Source organism: Apodemus sylvaticus, chromosome 9 (assembly GCF_947179515.1).
Source record: "Apodemus sylvaticus chromosome 9, mApoSyl1.1, whole genome shotgun sequence".
Taxonomy (NCBI): Eukaryota; Metazoa; Chordata; class Mammalia; order Rodentia; family Muridae; genus Apodemus; species Apodemus sylvaticus.
This window is the reverse complement of record NC_067480.1, coordinates 102,121,136-102,140,194: the sequence shown is the minus strand read 5'-3', so window position 1 is coordinate 102,140,194 and position 19,059 is coordinate 102,121,136. Positions and strand designations below refer to the sequence as shown.

Genomic DNA, 19,059 nt, shown 5'->3' with positions numbered 1-19,059 from the left:
ATGCCAACACTTCTACAAAACTTTTTACTTATAATCTGTCCTTCCTGCACCATATGCTAAGGCAATGAACTTGTGGGAATAACCAACCAATGTCCGAATTGACCTAAGTTCCACTTCAAGAGAAGGAACCCATACCTGACATTGCTTGAGTAACCAAGGACCAAGTAACCAAGCTCAGAGACAGAGGGTAAAACTAAATAATATTGGCCTAAAAACATCCATAAAATGAATCCTAAAGGTATTCTGCTATACTCATAGATTGGTACTTTATCCAGTTCTCATCAAAGAGGCTTCCTCTGGCTGCAGATGAGAGCAGATGCAGAGAAAAAGAAAAGAATTGGATAAAAAAAGAAAGGAAAAGAAAAGAAAGCAAAAATGGATGAATTTTAATTTGGGAGACGTCTAAGGAGAGCTGTTTAGATGCACGGTCATAGGAGAAGAGGGACTTTTTAAACAGAATGGTTCCAAGTAACTACAGTATTCCAAACACTTGTCAGGAGAGTCAGGAAACATTTTTAACAGTTTTGGAGACAAAAGATAAAATTGTGTTATGACAGCCTATGAAATCCTGGGACTGGAAGCAAAGCAGACGGATACAGCTTAGTGGCATTTATTATTTTGTAAACAATTTCAATGGAGGTAGTATTTCAGAAAGGGAAAATATAGTGATTTATTTTACAATGATACTTGTTGCATAATGGTTTATGAAAAGTATCAGAGGCTACCATTTAAGTCTGAAGAACATATTTTCAGTGCAAAAGATAATAAGGAGGATCCAGATGTGAGGAAAAACACTTTTAGGAATGATATTTGCAGTGGATTAAAAATTCAGGAGACAGCAGGTATTGGCAAGGATGTAGAGAAAGAGGAACACTCCTCCATGCTGGTGGGGTTGCAAACTGGTGGGGGTACAACCACTCTGGCGGTTCCTCAGAAAACTGGGCATGTCACTTCTGGAGGATCCTGCTATACCACTCCTGGGCATATACCCAGAGGATTCCCCAGCATGTAATATGGATACATGCTCCACTATGTTCATAGCAGCCCTATTTATAGTGTCCAGAACCTGGAAAGAACTCAGGTATCCCTCAATGGAAGAATGGATGCAAAAAATGTGGTATATTTACACAATGGAGTACTATTCAGCCATTAGAAACAATGAATTCATGAAATTCTTAGACAAATGGATGGAGTTGGAGAACATCATACTAAGTGAGGTAACCCAGTCTCAAAAGATGAATCATAGTATGTACTCACTAATAAGTGGATATTAGCCTAGAAAATTGTAATACCCAAAACATAATCCACACATCAAATGATGTACAAGAAGAACGGAGGACTGGCCTGGTTCTGGAAAGACCCAGTGTAGCAGTATAGGACAAAACCAGAACAGGGAAGTGGGAAGGGGTGGATGGGAGAACAGGGGGAGGGAAGAGGGCTTATGGGACTTTCGGGGGGTGGGGGGGCAGAAAAGGGGAAATCATTTGAAATGTAAATAAAAAATATATTGAATTTTTAAAAAAAGGTCTTTTGAATCACATAATGACGTGGAGATCCTTCTGATAACATTCTCTAAGATACTACTAGCAAAAATATTTGGACTGTTGTGAAACAGTATCCTTAGGACATGGTAGAACTACTGCACTAGTTAACTCACCCAAAAGGACTTGCACCAGATCAATCCAAGCATCATTTTAACATGCATGCAAGGGATCATGAGTCCCTGTATGTATGTATGAGTTTGTGTGTGCATGTGTGTGTGTGTGTGTGTTTGTGTGTGTGTGTATGGCTTTTGTCAACATTTAGAAATATGTGAGAGGGGGACATATAATCTAGTCTACAGCCCGTCTTCTTGAGGGGGTACCTATAATGGCTAGAGCAGCTCAGACCTTAGTGCTGCACACATGTGTAGATGGAGACAGAGAGCTGAGAGATGGCTCCACAGCCAGGCGCAGCCTTCAGAGGCTTGCCTTAGTGATCTACTTCCTTATGGCCACCACTCCCTTTGAGGGCTCCACAGCCTTCAAAACAGTGCCGCATGTTTGGGGGAGATCATAAAACAAAATAAGCCTGTGGGGGACATCTCAAGGTTAAGCCCTAGCTGGATACAGTTTTCAACCTTACCACAAAGCAGGCAAAAAATGTGAACATATTATTTGTGACACGCAGAGCCTGTGAGAACACCTGTGGAAGCAACTCAGACCAAAAACCTTTCACTCAGTTTTGATTTTGAGGCCTTGTACACGAAACAAAGATGGAAGCAAAATTACCTCAAATACACTAGTATTACTAATGTAATGTTATATTATCAGATAGAGTGAGAACTTACTTTTTGAAACTAATGATAAACCTAAACTTCAGACTGCCGCCCAGGACTCTCATCCTTGTCCCCCTCTCCTTGTCCACAGGGGATCCATAAAAGGATCAAAACTGGGCCTGGAGAAGACTTCAATATTCTGTTCACTTTACATAATACTTTCCAGTAGGAAGCAGAACAACAAAGAAAAACAAAGAAGAGAAAACCCATTTTTGTCATTGCATTATAAGAGATCTTCATTGTCCTCGTAATTTTTAGGGAGAAGTTTGGATGCAATCCTGAGTGTTGTTGCCAAGAGAAGTATCCTCATTTATTTAACACTGACATCTCACACATTAGTAAGATTGCTCATTAAGATTTGAAGTTACAGGGTAAGAGTTCTAGTTAAAGAATGAATTATTATTATTATTATTATTATTATTATTTGTGGAAGTCATTCAGATAGTTGGGCTTGAATGGCACTAACTTTCTCTGAATTCAGAATCACTGAACTCAGAAGCACCGTAATATGATGCCCAGCCCAAAGCTTTGCGACACATTCCTTTTACCTTGCATGGCTTGGCTATTTTAAATATTAGTTACATTTCAACAAACAAAACCCCACCATGCATTCTGGTAAATTAGTCTCTAATAAGAAGAGACTAAAGCATGACAGTCCAACAAGAATGCCTAATGGAATACAAATATCCAATCTGGAGGCTCTAATAAAAGTCTCTTCTCTTTGGGTGAAGGCTCTAGGCTATTAACACAGAAACCAGCATACGTGGCTGCCCTCAAAATGCATTATAGATCAGACTCATAATCTTCCCTTCCACAAATGGCACAAGAATTGATTTCAATTATCATTTAATACTGATTTCCCTCTCCTGTCAAAAAGTTCTCTGTGTACATGAGACTGGAGGTTGGTGATTTGAGCTCATTTACAGAACTTTTAAGGACTATTGATTTATCAGTGAAATTTCTAGTTCTCTCATAGTTACTGGAAGGATACCTCAGGGGCTGAGTTGGATGATAGGATGGGCCGGAATGCCAACAGGCTTAGTGCAGACAGATGAAAAGAGAAGCTCTCAAAATTTGTTAGAACGCATGTTGTAAATTAGGTTAACATGATTGATTATCCTAAGCCAAAATTTCTCATGTAGCATCGGCCTGCATTTTAAATATCCCCTCTTCCTGCTTGCTTTTTTTGCTTTGGTGTGTGTCTTTGATGTCTGCACATTAACCTTTGGAGAAGGTTTAAAAATGAAATGGCTTTATGTGTTTGGAAAGCACAAGATGTGCTTCCTAAGGAGACTTTGTTTCAACCCCACCAGCACATGTGTTAGAGCATTTATATAAGCACCCACGCATGGCAAGTGTTCCTTTTTGTAAAATTTAAATGCTTTTCCGGGCATTTAAAGAATACAAGGTCCTTTATCTTCACTTTAATCGTCTCAAAATTATTATGAAAAGGACCATTTTCCGTAAGCAGTAGCTTTTCAACAGTGCTGACGTCATTCTGAGTAATGGCTGATGTACCTTTTAGGCACAAGCATTGTTTCCTTTAAACAACCCCTCCCTGTCCTGTCTCTACACATAGGATTATCTATAAAGGTTGCATAGGCATATCTCTATAGGATCAGATTCAGCCTTTGTGTGGCTTTAAAAGATACAGGTTTGCACTCTGTTAGAAAAAAAAATTCTCAGGATTATAGATATAAAATCTACATGAGCGTGTTTTGTTTGAAAAATCACAGCCATCAGCATTTTAAGCTTAAAACCTAGAACCATTATAAAACCACAAGGCAATATCATAGTTCCCTTCTTTAAAATCTCACTCTTCACTCCCACTCATGTGTGTGCGTGTGTGTGTGTGAGTGAGAGAGAGAGAGAGAGAGAGAGGTAGTCTTGAGTGTAAGTCTCTGCCTTGCACCTTGTTTGAGGCACAGGGCGCCAGCTCACTGCTCTCATATCTTTCCTGGAAGCCTCTGTTTTTGGCCATGAAGCACTGGGATCGGAGATGTTTGCACTCTGTGTCAGCTCTATGTCTCTAGTGGGATCTGCAGATACACACTCAGACTCACACGCTTGAGCAGTGACTGCTTTAACCACTGAGCCATCACCCTACACCCTTCTGCTTTTGTTCAAAGTACAGTCTCTGATCAGTTTGTAACATAAATGTGGTTTTTATAAAACAAATTCTGTAGAGGAGAGAAAATACAGGCTGCTTTTTCATCTTCGGTGACAGAAAAATAGTTGTTATTATTGATATCTTATTACTGATCTTTATATGTGGGTGGTTCACAACTCTTGCTGGTTCTGTGACAGATTCTTTGCACCTCTCTTCTTTCAGAGCTGTGCTGAATCAAATGAAGAGCTTCTGTGAAATTCTTAGGCAAATGGGTAGAACTGGAGAACATCATCCTCAGTGAGGTAACCCAATCACAAAAGAACGCTCATGGTATGCACTCACTGATAAGTGGATATTAGCCCAGAAGCTCGGAATACCCAAGACACAATTCACATATCAAATGATGTCCGAAAAGAAGGAAGGAGAGGCCCCTGGTCCTGGAAAGGCTTGATGCAGCATTGTAGGGGATTACCAGGACAGGGAAGTGGGAGGGGGTTGATTGGGGAACAGAGGGAGGGGAGAGGTCTTATGGGACTTTTAGGGAAAGGGGAACCAGGAAAGGGGAAATCATTTGAAATGTAAATAAAGAATATATATAGTAAAAATAAGTAATATTACACACACACACACACACACACACACACACAAAGGTTTCCAGAGGAGAGATTCTGACCAATCCACTTCAAACCTTGGATAAACACATGCCTTCTGGGCCAGCATTGCCATTCTAAGAGCAGGCAGATCTCTGTGCAAGAATACTGTGTCAGAATGCCGGGGATGGGGGGGTGGGGGGGTGGAGGGTGGAGGGGTGGGGGGTGGGGGGTGGTGGTGGTGGTGGCAGAACATTCCTAAGATTTCTATATCAGAACAAGAATGGCACTCAGCTGCCACAAATGAAATATTCCAGGTAGCCCACCAGCCACGCCTCCGAGACTCCGCACACAGTGCGCATGATTCGTGAGAACTGCTTCATTTTCTCGCTGCTCCACTGCTTACATGCATCTGCTGGCTTTCTGGATCAGTGTTGTCATCTTTGGCTTTCATTTGCCATGATAACTACATCCATCCTAACCTTACAGCCCAGACCGGGTCTCAGGAAGGCTCCCCAAATCTTTGCCCTTGGTTCTCTTTTCTTCCTTTCCTTTCCTTTTTCCTTCCTTCCCTTCCTTCCTTCCTTCCTTCCTTCCTTCCTTCCTTCCTTCCTTCCAAAATAAGTTATTCTATTTAGAATTTTCATACATATTGAAATCAAAACTCAAAGACACAAAATAATGAAAAATATAGATCCTCATCTGAGAACGGGATAAACAGAACCGACACTGGTGATTCCGTGACTAGAAACTTTGAGAAATATGCCTTTGGGATATTAGTGCCTATTATTTAAGACACTCACATAGCTGAAAGTCCAGTGGAGGTGAACTCTAGCTTCGACTTTCAATCCTGAAAATGTGAATTCTAAATTTTCATTGGCTTTGTTCTCTTTTCTATTCTTCTAAAACTTTGAAAAAAATCAATTTTCTCACAAACACTAGTTTATCTTTTCTGAAACCTGCAGGTTGATGTCTTTCTCTCTCTTTTTCTTTCTCTCTTTCTCTCTTCCTTCCTTCCTCTCTCTCTCTCTCTCTCTCTCTCTCTCTCTCTCTCTCTCTCTCACACACACACACACACACACACACAGTTAGGAAGTTACAAAGCCTGCCTCTGTCCCCACTCTCCTGCCCTACCACCTAATGAACTATCTCACTAACTTGTTCTCTCAGATTCACTAACCGGCCATGAAGATCCTTTCCCTGGCTCTTCCGGTGCCATTCCCTGATCTTGGTCACTCTCTTCCCTCTGCTTCTCCAAGGCTTGCTCATGATCCCCACCTTAGAAACACTGTCAAACACCCACAGCATGAATGGCCACGCCTTTTCCTGCAACAAGGGCAGTGCTAATTAGACATGCATTTTATGCTATTCTGTATTCTTGTTATTTTGATATTAACAAAGTTTGCATATGTGCTTTAAAACATATATATTTGCAATATTTCTAAAACATAATAAGTTGATTAATGCCATTGTTGCTGCCGAGCAGATTACCTTTAACTGGAAAGACACGCTTAAGAAATATTTTTCTGCCTTCGGAATATATAACAGCTTGCGATTAGGAAAAAGAATAAGGTGTAATGACTTCCAGTGATTGTGGGAATAAGTAGAGAGCCTTACACAGGAAATCCATCAAGGGTGGTGTTTATTGGACCAACTCAGTCTCTCCCAGAATGCAACTTTCTGACAGTCTTTCCAAACTCTGTAGGTGGCATATTTCTAGCACTGCTTGTCTGGAATGTCCACCCAGTTCTCTGTAGTTGGAAGAATTCATGAAGGGAAAGGGAAGGTGTGTTAAATATTGACTGGGACATTCAGTCACCTCCTGGCTGAAGATGACATGCAGGCCATCTGTTTACGCAGGTGCATATTCTCTGTGAGCTTAGACTAGGGAGGATTCTGCTCTTTATTGAGAGAAAGACCAGCGTTCCGATGACAGCAGAGCCCTGGAGACTGAAAACAACCGACTCTAAGCTTCTGTTTCCTTCTCCAGTAATATAGTGAAATTAATAACTCATTGGTGGCATCTGCATCAGCCCGTGTGCCTTAATAGACCCTGAATGGAGCCAGCTGTACCTTCAAAAGTTTCACTTTTCACTTCTTCCAATGGATTGGCCTCTGGCAGATCTGATGACATTACTATTCTATTCTATATGAGTTCTTGCTAAAATCCAAGTTTCAGTTTTCCTAATGTACCTCAGTTATGATGATGGATCTGTAATTGTAGATGTGTTCCACTCCAAAGAGGTTTAACAATATTTTAAGAAGCTTAAAAATATTTAAAGTCAAGATATGTAAGAACCCCCCCCACACACACACAAGCATGCACACACACAGAAGCATGCACGCACACACATTCAGCTAACACTAATGATCTTAAAACAGCAGTCTCAATTACTGTAAGCACTTTCTTGTCAGACCAGCTGCTTGGAGTGGATTTGATTACCTCCATGCATTCCGTGTGGCTAGAAACTTAATCCTGAGGCTCAGCAGGAGAAGGTGTATGTAAGGCGGGAATTGGCTCATACTGTGATTTATAATAAAGGGAACCTTTTTTTTTTCTGAGAAATTTTATCTGAGAGTTAAGAACTCCTTTGCGATTTCCAGCATCAACTCAGCGTGGTACTATTATTTTGTTACTGAGACACTTAAACTTTTGTTTTTCTTACCTCTTACAGAGGAATCAATAGTTTCAAAGTACAGCCCTGAGCAGCATCAGCGTCATCTCTGAATATAATCCCTCCCTGTCTGGTGCTACACAGATCATCACTAGAGGCTTAGCACACTCACTTGAAATTTGTATGCACCCATTCAATTAGTTTTTAACAACAACAAAAAATTAAAATGTGGTCAGTGACAGGTTTTCATATAATTTAAGAGATTAAAAAAAAAAAACTATGTATACTGGGCTTTTCTATTATCCATGCTGTGCTATTGTAGAAATAGTGAGATGCCTGCCCTTGTAGTTGCATGAAGACTTCCCTGTGTGGCTGCTTCGGTGTTACCCATTCTCCTGACAGTAACATCTCGTCATGAGAGCTATAAGTTAGCCTAATATACTAATGTGTGCCTCAGGAGGAACTCTAGCGCAATGGAACTTTTGTTGCCACTGTGACCTTTTAAGGTGGTGGAGTGGACACTGCCGTGTTCTGCCCCACCCAACCAGGAGAAATACTGGAGACAGAGGGGGATGGGAGGAGGGTACTTAGAGGCACCACATTTCCTGTTTACTCTATACATTTCAGGTCTGGAAGCCAATCTCATCTCTTCCAAATGGCGAAACATAAAGGAAGTCATGGCAACGGGATGCTAGCTGTGTGTTTCGCATCTTTGTTGATCAGCTTTCCCGCGCACGTTTGTTAGGTTCCAAGTGAATTCTCTGATCGTGTGAGGATTCATAGCCTGCTTATAATAACTTGTAATTATTTCCAACTTGAAAGCTGACTGAACTTTTTAAAGTCAGGCATATTTCAGCAGAGTTTGATTCTTCACATGTGAGAGATCCTGGTGTCACAGCGCCGATGAGATCCGTGAATGAAAGGTTTTCTCAGAGCGTTCTCAGAGTGTAAACTTGGGGCCTAACTTCTGCTGTAAATGACATTAGGGTTTGGCAATTAAAATTACATTTGATATTCACAGAACAGAATTTACCTCTTTTTTTTGTTTGTTTGTTTTGGTTTTGTTTTGTTTTGTTTTTCGAGACAGGGTTTCTCTGTGTAGCCCTGCCTGTCCTGGAACTCACTCTGTAGTCCAGGCTGGCCTCCAACTCAAAAATCTGCCTTCCTCTGTCTCCCAAATTCTGGGATTAAAGGTGTGTGCCACCTTCTGAGTTGGTAAATTTAAACCTTCCCTGAGGCTGATTTCTTTGGGGGTACTTACATATTCTTCATAAGCCTCAGGAGCTGGAGGTGGCGGAGCTCTGTATCCTGGTACTGCTGCTGTCCCCCGGGCTCGCGGTGTCAGGACACCTCTTGCTATTGGGGGCACTGGAAGAGCTCCGCGGGTCACAGTGGTCCCTCGAGGGGTAAGGACACCTCGTCCAGGTGGTGGTGGTGGTGGAACAGCACCCCCACGGCCCCTGGAAGAAATAGTTGACATGCACATGAGGCGACAGAAAGACAGGAAATGACTTTCTCAGCTCACTGCCTTCAGACAAATCAGTCTCTCCTTCTGATAGATATTATATAATTCCTAAAGTGGTTTGAATCATATTAAAATACATTTCTTTAAATATTATGATCATGCAATCAATATGTTTCATGCAATGTATTTTGATATTTTCTAATAAATAATTTGGAAAAGAAAAAAAAACATGGAAAGAGAACATGGAAATCTACCTTGTTTGTATTCCAAACTTAGAAAGACAAACCAGAGTATTGCTTGAGATGTGACATTGGCTACTGTGAGACAGAGTGTGGTGTGTGTGTGTGTTCATGTGTGTTCATGTGTGTGTGGGGGGGGATTACTTCCATGCTTGGGATTATTGACAATGATCTTTGATGTGGTCACATTTCAAAAAAAAAAAAAAAAACCCACCCACAACAACAACAACAACAGCAAAAGGATCTTAATAAAATGTGATCTTCTGAGCAGAATGATGACATTGTATAGTTACAGTAGCTAAAACTTCACAATCCCGATTTATCAGCATGCAGCATGCCTTCACCGTGTGAGCTGGAGCAGTCACTGACATATTTTTACATGCTAACTCGAGGGTTGCGGAATTAGCGCTCAACAATGAGAAGGCTGATTGAATGTTCCATACCACGGACTTAACACAAAAGCGATCTGAACAAAAGCGTGAGATCAAAGGATGCAGCCGCTCTTCTACCATTCTAAAACCTTTAGAAAGGATGTTTATCTGCCGTCTTTGAGCAAATACATGGTTATTTCACCGTGTATTATGCCTGAAAGTTGGCCTCTAGAAAGCACTGCTATCAGCGGGGCCACGAAAGCTTTCAGGAAAATGATGATCTTTGGCACACCTACAATCACAGTGTTTGCCTGTGCCTTTGCAGGGAGGCGCAGGTTACAGGTTCGGCTCTGAATAGCCATCAGACTGGCTCTTTCTTCCCAGAAGAAAATGAGCTTTAGGAAAGAAGAAAAGGCGCGCTGCTGGCAGAGCGTTTTAAAATCCTTGGCTTACCCGGCTAAGAGTAGATAATTTCATGCGAACTAAATATACAAAACAGTAGCCTGGATCAGAGGACATAAAGCTTCCAAAGCTAGAACACCAGCTATGAGCACAATGGCTGGGAAGCCAAGATTATGCTATCCTAATGAATTAAAGACATCTGTTAGGTGCAATTCACCTTCCCTGAGAGTTGTCATTTGCATTTGAGATGTTTGAACATGCTGTATCCAACTCGTGATGGTTTAGACTCTGTAGGATGGAGTGGGCAAGTCTTGCTGGAGGAATTAGTTCTCTGTAGACAGGCCTTGAGGTTTGCAGCCCAACCCCCATCCTGTCCACCGCTGAACCAGTGGGAGCTAAGCTGTTCCAGTCACAGGTTCGCATTGCTATGAGCCACCATCCGCTGTGCCTTTCCAAACATTAAGGACTACATTCCTTTCAAACATTGAGCCAAAATAAGCCCTTCTTTCCTCAGTTAGGTTGCTTTGTGTCAAGTATTTGTTCATAACAAGTATCTCACACAGGCTCCAGAAGCCTGTTTCTCACAAGTAACATACTCCCAGGTCTGACAATGGCAATAATAATTACTGCTGAGCTTAGCACTTTAATACCATCAAATGTCCACATGTTGATCATAAATTACATGTGCAGGCTATGTCTGTGAGTAACGGTGGGTAGATATTTTAATTACCCAGGCCTAAAATCATGATTGTTCTTAATAGATGCTATCTAGATTTCTGAATCGATATCATGTTTTTGCTCTGCAATGGCGTCATGCTCATGTGGATTCTAATTTTTCATCCTATTTCTTCTCCAACTGACATTCAATCCCCGCCATAGTGTCTGTCTCATTCTCCCTTATATGCTCGGCCCTTTCCTGGCAATATTAGCACCATCACCTTCTCCCATGCAACTTACAACATCCGTCATCTATTTTAGGATCCCGTCTAGGGCCAAATCCCCAGTGCATGATTCTTTTAGTTTCTGACTTCTTCCAAGAACATTTTTTGCATTTAATCTTCACGTCCTGTTCTTTTCTGAACTGAACGCCGTCATCTCTTTAGCTCTGGTCTCAGCACTGGGAAAAGACTCTTGGCCAAACCCACCAAGCTCCCAGCCTACCGATTTTCTCTTACAGCTCCCATGACCCTGCGTCTCCTGAGTTATATTTAAGACTCCCCTGAACTACTATCTGGAAAATGTTCCTTTGGACTTTTATTCTTTTCTTCACTCTGTCTCTCTGTATTTCAGGTGCTGTTCATTTCTAGCCTTGGGCAATAGGTTCATCCTGGTTGTCTCCCCAGGCAAGATTTATTGTCTTTCTCCACTTCTTATCTCTGGACCCAATCCATTGCTCTTATCATCACAGCATTGTGTGCGATCCTCATTCTGAAAATGAGATATGGTTATGCCTCTCTTTTAATACACCATGAGTTCTGTATGTTAGTTCTTAACATTGTCCACATTATACTTTAAAACCTGCTCTTAATGATAATAGTGCTACATGATTTATTCAGTTAAGAACTTTAGAATAAATATTTACCAAAGGGAAAGTCTATTCAAATTTGGCAAATAATCTAAGCCAAAAGGTCCCATCAAGCACCCAATTCTGTATGTCAATAATATGGCAAAATCTGTTACTACTATTTGCTTTTGAGATTTCATAATAAAACACATGAATTATTTTAAGGAACTACAGTCTCAAAGAATGCAGAAGAAATGTGTGACTTCATTTGGTGTACCAAATATGTGGTTAAGGTATTCCTGCTCAACTGTTATAACTGTTAAAAAATTATATTTCTGAACCACAGAAGTGATTAACCTATTTGAGATGACTTGCAAGAATGCTGCTTCAGAGTCTAACAACATCAGGTTAGAAATGCAAAATTTTTATAAAAGACTGGTCTCATAAAAAGTGTTGTATCTGGTCAGGAAAGTGCATATCAATGAGCAAATGACCCTGAAAAGTGTTACCACGATTAGATTTTATTTTTGAAATGAAATAGGAAAAGAAGCTCTAGAATTTCTCTGGTCTTTTCCTTGTAAGAATTCATTTCCCCAGAATTTCACTGCTTAATATTCCATTTGGAAATATAAGATTTTTTTCTGATCAATGTACAAGGTTTTAAAATATTAAATGTAAAAAGGGTGGAATATTCTCAAAGATTGAAATGTTTGGGGCATTAATTAGAGTTGCAGCATACCTTAGCAAGTCTTAAAATGATTTCTGTGTGACAGATGAGATATTATTTTAGGTAATACTCTTTGAAAATATATGAGTCAACTATAGAGGGAAGGAGCTAAATGAATTAAACAGTCTGTGTGTGAGAGCTGTGAGGGAGGGGTGTGTGTGTGTGTGTGTGTGTGTATGTGTGTTAGATGAAACTTTGTTAGATTTGGCTCCAAGTTTTCTAAGATCCAGGCCAGAAATGAGAAGATTCACAGTGATCACACTTTTCATAGAAGTCTAGACAGAGTGTAGGCGTTCTCAAAATAGATGGGGCAGCAAGATAGAGCAAATAGATGCGGCAATAGCAATATGGACAAAACAAAAGCCAAGACAGAGTGATGGCGAACGCATCCTCGGAAGGCAGAAGGAACTCAATCCTATGACCCCAGACTTCCCACAATGCCTGGCTTAATGATGTTTCTATTCTGCCTATGGAATTGATGTTCAGGTATTTTAGTCTGCATTCTCTTTCTTCTGTTTTGTTTCTGGCTTTGGTATTGGAATATGCATCCGTCTTTGCCTTTATGCAAATGGATGTTTTCTGGTAAAAAACTCAACAATGACAAAGACCTACAAAACCAAAAGAATGTGATATTCTGTTCATTTTGACAAGATTGTATCCATTGAAGAACTATGTACACCATAAATTAAATTTGTATTTTTCCACTGTGAAAAGATGTTCTTCAATTTAAAAGTAAGCAAAGACTGTATAACTTCTCTTACCTAATTCTGGGGTCAGAGAGGAGAGCAGAGATTCATTGGTACCGCTTTAGGCTTTTAAGGATAGTTGTTAAGTACTCTGGAGTCAGAATGTATCTATTATTCAGGTAGTATTTTAATATTCTATCAAACTTTCATTGTTTTGTTTTTGAAACTAGTTCCATGGCTAGCCTGAAACTCATCATGTAGACCAGGCTGGCACTGAACTTCACCTTTCTCAGTCTCTTGAGTTCTGGGATAAAGGGCCTGGACTACCATACTTGGCCCACCCAACTTTTGTTCCTTACTTGTAAAAATAGTTATGGGCTGGAGAGATGGATCAGCGTTTAAAACACCACCTGCTCTTCCAGAGGTCCTGAGTTCAATTCCTAGCAACTACATGGTGGCTCACAACCATCTGAAATGGGATCTGATGCTCTCTTCAGTTTTGTCTGAAGGAGCAATGGTGTACAAACATACATAAAATAAATAAATCTTTTTTAAAAAGAAGTAGTTATCTCAAGTTTAAAAAGAACCGCGATGGATGAGTTCATGTGTATAATCATCCCATTGAGTAGATGTGCCTCTTATCTTGTGTAAGCATCCAGTCTTACTGACTTGTGGTGTGAGACCTTTTAGCTCTCTTTAGATTCATGACAGAGCAGAATGGCACAGCACAGGCCTGTGGTCATCATCTGCTATCAGCATTTGTTGTTAATACACTCAGAGTGAGAATGTGTACCTTGATGGAGCTGCGGGAGTTATTCTGATTCCTCTGCCTCTAATACCTCGACCCCGGCCAGATTCTTCTGAGCCATTCAAGTAAGACAACTCCCGGAGTTGCTCTTGACGAATTTCATCATTGTAGTCCTAGAAGATAAAAACACAACGAGATGAGTCTCTATCAGAAATTGAGTTCTTGGAGCTGAAACACAAACACACCATAAACAATAAGAGAAATGATGAGGATTCCACTCAGTGACAGAACATATGTGTAACATGGGAGAGACCCCAAAATCAGTCACCGTCATTTCAAAACACGAAACAGAGCCAAGGCTAGTTCCATGTCTTCCCTCAATGCTCTGACCCAAGTACTCAGGAGCCTGAGGTGGAAAAGGGTGCTTCCCGGGAGCCCAGGGGACTGCGGGAGAACATCCTGAATTCTAGGTCAATCTGGGCTACAGTGGAACGAGACAAAAAGCACAGCTTTGTCTGCCCCTTTGCTCTTAGTGCACAACGCCCTGATATGATGCTAAAGAACCTGCAAATCTCTTCAAGCCTCTTATTGTATAAAGAACGTGAAGCTGCTTCTTCCGTTGGGAAAGTGTTCTTTGCGACACTGGATTTAATTACCTTAAATACCATTTTAGGCTTTATCTGAAGGAGAAAGGCAGTCCTGTAGTATCAACACACGGAAGGTACCTCAGCTACAACTGCCAGCACCAATATTCTTCACTTGGATGAATATGTATAGATCAGGAGTGCCTGCTACTCAAATAGCTCCTGGTTCGCAGCCCAAACAGGAATAGCCCTAAGACACAGAGCAGGTGAGAGTCTCTTAAATTCATTAAAATAATGTGCAGCACCAGGCTCTCAGACACAGGAATCCCACCAAAGAGGCTGGCCTACAATGCTGTTCCAACTGGGGACTTCCTTATGTACCTTATCTGTGGGAAGGGAGTCACAATGTAAAGCAAGTTTCACAGTTGAGGACTTGGGTGAAGCACTTGTCTTTATCTTTAATTCTCTCCTCATTTAATAAACACATACACACAAACACACAAATACAGATGCTTAAATACATACACACATCCATATACATACACAAAACACACATTTACAGACACATTAAATATACACACACAGAGATATACACACTGACACACACACACACACACACAGAGTATAGGTCCTAAAACTTAACATTTTTGAGGCACTTGAGCCAATAGGGAGGACATGTGGAGCCCAGTCTTGAGATAAATGTCCAGGGTATCAGCAGACAGTAGCCATTTATCTCAGTATAAAGTGTGTGTATGTAGTGACTGAGGTGAAATGAAGAAAGACAGTCAGCCACACACCTCTGCTGCACAAGGTCTGGGAAATTCTTGATGCACAGTTTTACTTCATACTCAAGAAACTGTCTTGATTACAAGTGAAGGGCTAATCACGCTGAAGAGTTTATTTTCTTGTTTTCAACATGTTGCTTTAATGTGCATCCTCTTCGGCACCTGATTATAGTGATGGTGGGTTTACTACAGCTGACAGAAGAGGTATAAAGGATAAATTCCGACTTCTAACAAGTTGTATGTTATTCAGTTTCTACCTCCCAGCCTTTATGTTTAAGTGCCAACTAGACTGGAGAAAAAGAATAAAAACATGTCTATTACTTTACTAGAGCCATGAATGCAGACCAATCCTCCTGCTACTGAATCCAAACAGCTGGTCATCATAATGGAACATGAATCCCATAATCGTCCCATGTAATCTTGCTGATTACAACGCTGTTTCTGCTGCCTTTCCCATGTGGCAAATCTGTATTTGTCCAACATCCTTATGAATTAAGAAAAGATAGACTGGCATTGTTACACAGCAGGGAGATATGATAAATCAGTCCTCAGTTTGTTTGGCACTTCCAGAATCCATGCCTTTGAAAAGTTCTAGAAACCTTAACCTGGCCTTGGTTGTGTTAAAAATTTCAGCTCATTACAAATGTAACCAAAGTGAGTGTAAAGTGCTTGTGTAGTGGAATTTGAGCTTTTTGCCATTGGGAAGTCTTATGTCACAAGGAGGAAAAGTCTAGCTCAGTTTTCTGGAAAGGAAGAGAACATGTGGAGAAATTCTAGTCACGCTGTCCCTTCTGCAGTCCTTTCTGGGACACGTAGAGGCCCTTTTGAGAGTTCTCCCCTGTTGGTCAAACCGATAGAGATCAGAAACATCAGCAGCAAACCTCAGAAATCTATTTTTCCAGGATAAAAGACAATAAACCGGTACTTCAACGCCATTAAGAATCTTGTGTTGATTTGATCTAAAGTTGTTAACAACACAGGTGATTTGTCAGTGTAGGATGCACAAGTTGTGCTTCAGAGTCATGCTTAAATAGCTACTGCCCACCCACTACTTTGTATGAGAGTTCCTGGTCTGACGTTACCATTTCTTTCTTGGGCCAGATGCAGTGTCAGATGGAATTCAATATTTCTGAACAAAATATCTAGGGATTATAATAATTTGAATTACTTATTGAATCTCTTTGTTTAATATGTGCATTCACTAATTCAGTGACATTGTTATTTTTCTGCTCTGGAGACATCTACTAACCTAGAAGGAATAGCCATTTTGGATAGATGCGTATTTCACACCAAAGAATAACTTTATGTATGTAAAATCACTATTTGACAATGTCCACCTGAGTTCCTTGTGAACTTATCTAGAAATGTTCTCTTTCACAGATTAGTCACTTTCCAGGTTTATGGTGACCAAGAGAACAGAGTCAAGTAATTACAAGTGTAACTGACCAAGAACTGTGTTTGCTACTGCAGTTGTGAAATACTACATGCCTCAGGCCATGTTACCAAGAGCTTTTCTCAGGTCCTGATGGTAAAATAAATCCGTTCCAGCAGATGCTGGAGTCCTGTGTTATAAGGACTCATTTATAGCATTGCTGAATTGAAGAATTGTTCATAACTTCATTACATCAAAGAACCCCAGAAATTCATACTTCTCTTTCCTTGGTTTCAATAAAAAAAGAGTCCTTCTTATTTCTCACAATTATTTTGATATTGTCAAAAGAGCAGTTTCTCTGACAAGATCCCTCCATGTTTAATCACCTCTTGCATTCACTTCTTCAAGGACTCAAGTGGAAATATAGAATTCTGAAAATGTCAAGTTCCTAAGATCACGAAGCATTCTATATTTTTTCCTGTAATTTCTAAAATGTTTTGCCTTTTTCAATTTTTGAAATAATAACATGCATACTCTCAATAACTTTCATCTGTTCCTTCCCCAGAATGAGATAATTTTATGAAACAATTGCCATGAAATGTATGTGCTCCCTTTTGCTTCTCAGATAAGGCCCTCCCCCTGTGCTGGCATATGGTGTAAACAATATAAAAAAAGCCGAGAGCAGAAGGGTGTTCGGATGTTCCTTGAAAGGACTACTGTGCACAGTCCGCACATTAAATGTATATGCATAATTTCCCAGTTACATACAGTCTTTTCCATCTGCTGTGGTGGCGTTTTGCCAACATACAAATTGGGAAGATTATTTAACTTACATTTAGATGGCAGGTAATGGCAGGTGTTAATAGGCAACCTGGGGGTTTAGTCAGGAACCGTTTTACTGCCAAATCCTCTCCATTAAGACTCCACAGGCTCTGGTGCCACACATTTAAGACTGTGGAACAAGCTGGGGACATGCCTCACTCAATAAAGGCACTTAGCGCCAAGGCAGACAATCCGAGTTATCCTGCAAATCTGCATGGTACAAGGAAAGAACCTCTTCCTGTACGAGGTCCTTTCCCTCCCTATGGTTGTCATTGTCACAGCAAACTACGCATACATGCACACACACAGAACCACACAGGCAGAGACATACATACACATTAAGTAAATAAATACATAAATATAAAAAAAAAGAAATGTAGCTTGCAGTCCTTTGGGGGGCTTACAAAGAGGACTGCAGAAATATCAACATCTAGAAGTTGTAGTCAAGACCAAGAATGTGAAACTGAAGGGGGCAGCACATGCTTGCAATTCTAGAATCTGGAAACTTAGACACGGGATTATGTGTTAAGGTCCACCCTGTCTTATCAAAGTAAAAACTAAATAAAAAGGAAATATGGGCTCTGAGCCAATATCATACTTATAACTAAGCTGGAATGGATGGGAAACTTAATAAACAAAACACCCCCCCAACCAAACTTTAGTAGACATTGTCTAAAAAAAACAAAACAAACAAACAAAAAAATAGGCAGCTTCACAGAGCCACCACAGAACAAGCTTTGCTCACTAGAAATTAGGAAATCCATTAGCAAAATAGAGTCAAACAAGAGTAAATTAAAATTTGTTAGGAATCTGCCCAATCTATGACTTCGTGTAAAGTTCATATAAAACCTCTATGAATACCAATTCATCAAAGAAAATGGAATATCAGAAATTCAAAATGTCTTTGACTTTGAGACAAATTGTTATTGATGGCAACTTCTGGTTTCAAATATCTTTTACTTTTGTTCCTGTTATTAAAATTTCTCATTATGAACTATTCAAAACTCATGACCAATTGTGATGATTACAAAACAGGTTGAATGCATATATTATGTAGAATTATTAGAATGGCTCATTTTCTTTCTTAGTTTTGTATTTTCTTTATAAAACATTAGCTACTGACATGAGTTCTGCCTGTAAAGATATGTGAAACAAATAAAACAGAAAAATAATCATTGTAAAATTTTTAACTTATGCTAGTGTAGAAAATGTGTTATTACCTGATACTAGATAGATTTAGGATACTAGAAAATTATTCATTTACTATATATGTCAAGTTTTAGCTGCCTCAAATATCAAGTTCCGTTTATCAAAGTTACTTTGGGCTTATATATTAAATGCTCTTGGCATATTCATAAAAATTCCAGCATTAAGGAAGGGAATTAGGCACACAGACCCACCTCTAGATAAGGAGATATTGGAATTTGATTGTGTGTGTGTGTGAGAGAGAGAGAGAGAGAGAGAGAGAGAGAGAAGAAATTTATTCAGTGGAGTAACAGCAGTCTATGGCTCACATTTTAGGGCAGGGCTGGCTCACAGGTTAAGTTGGTCAGCAAGAACTACAAGAAAGAGAGAGGGAGATGGAGAGGGAGGGGGAGGGGAGAGGAAGGGGGAGGGGGAGGGAGAGAGAGAGACAGAGAGAGAGAGAGAACACAAGACACAAGACATGAAATTAGATGTATAAGGAATTGGGAGAAAATCTCAGTGGAGATGATTATTAAA

The 19,059-nt window shown here is 40.2% G+C and overlaps 1 protein-coding gene across 1 annotated transcript in view; it reads right to left on the bottom strand.

Moving 5' to 3' along the window:
• Khdrbs2 (KH RNA binding domain containing, signal transduction associated 2) overlaps window positions 1–19,059 on the bottom strand; it is a 471,528-nt gene that overhangs the window by 157,908 nt on the left and 294,561 nt on the right. The window contains exons 5-6 of the mRNA XM_052192875.1: window positions 13,820–13,947; window positions 8,894–9,092 (exon numbers count right to left, since the gene is read on the bottom strand). Coding sequence (XP_052048835.1) covers window positions 8,894–9,092; window positions 13,820–13,947 — 327 coding nt within the window. The remainder of the gene's footprint in view (window positions 1–8,893; window positions 9,093–13,819; window positions 13,948–19,059) is intronic.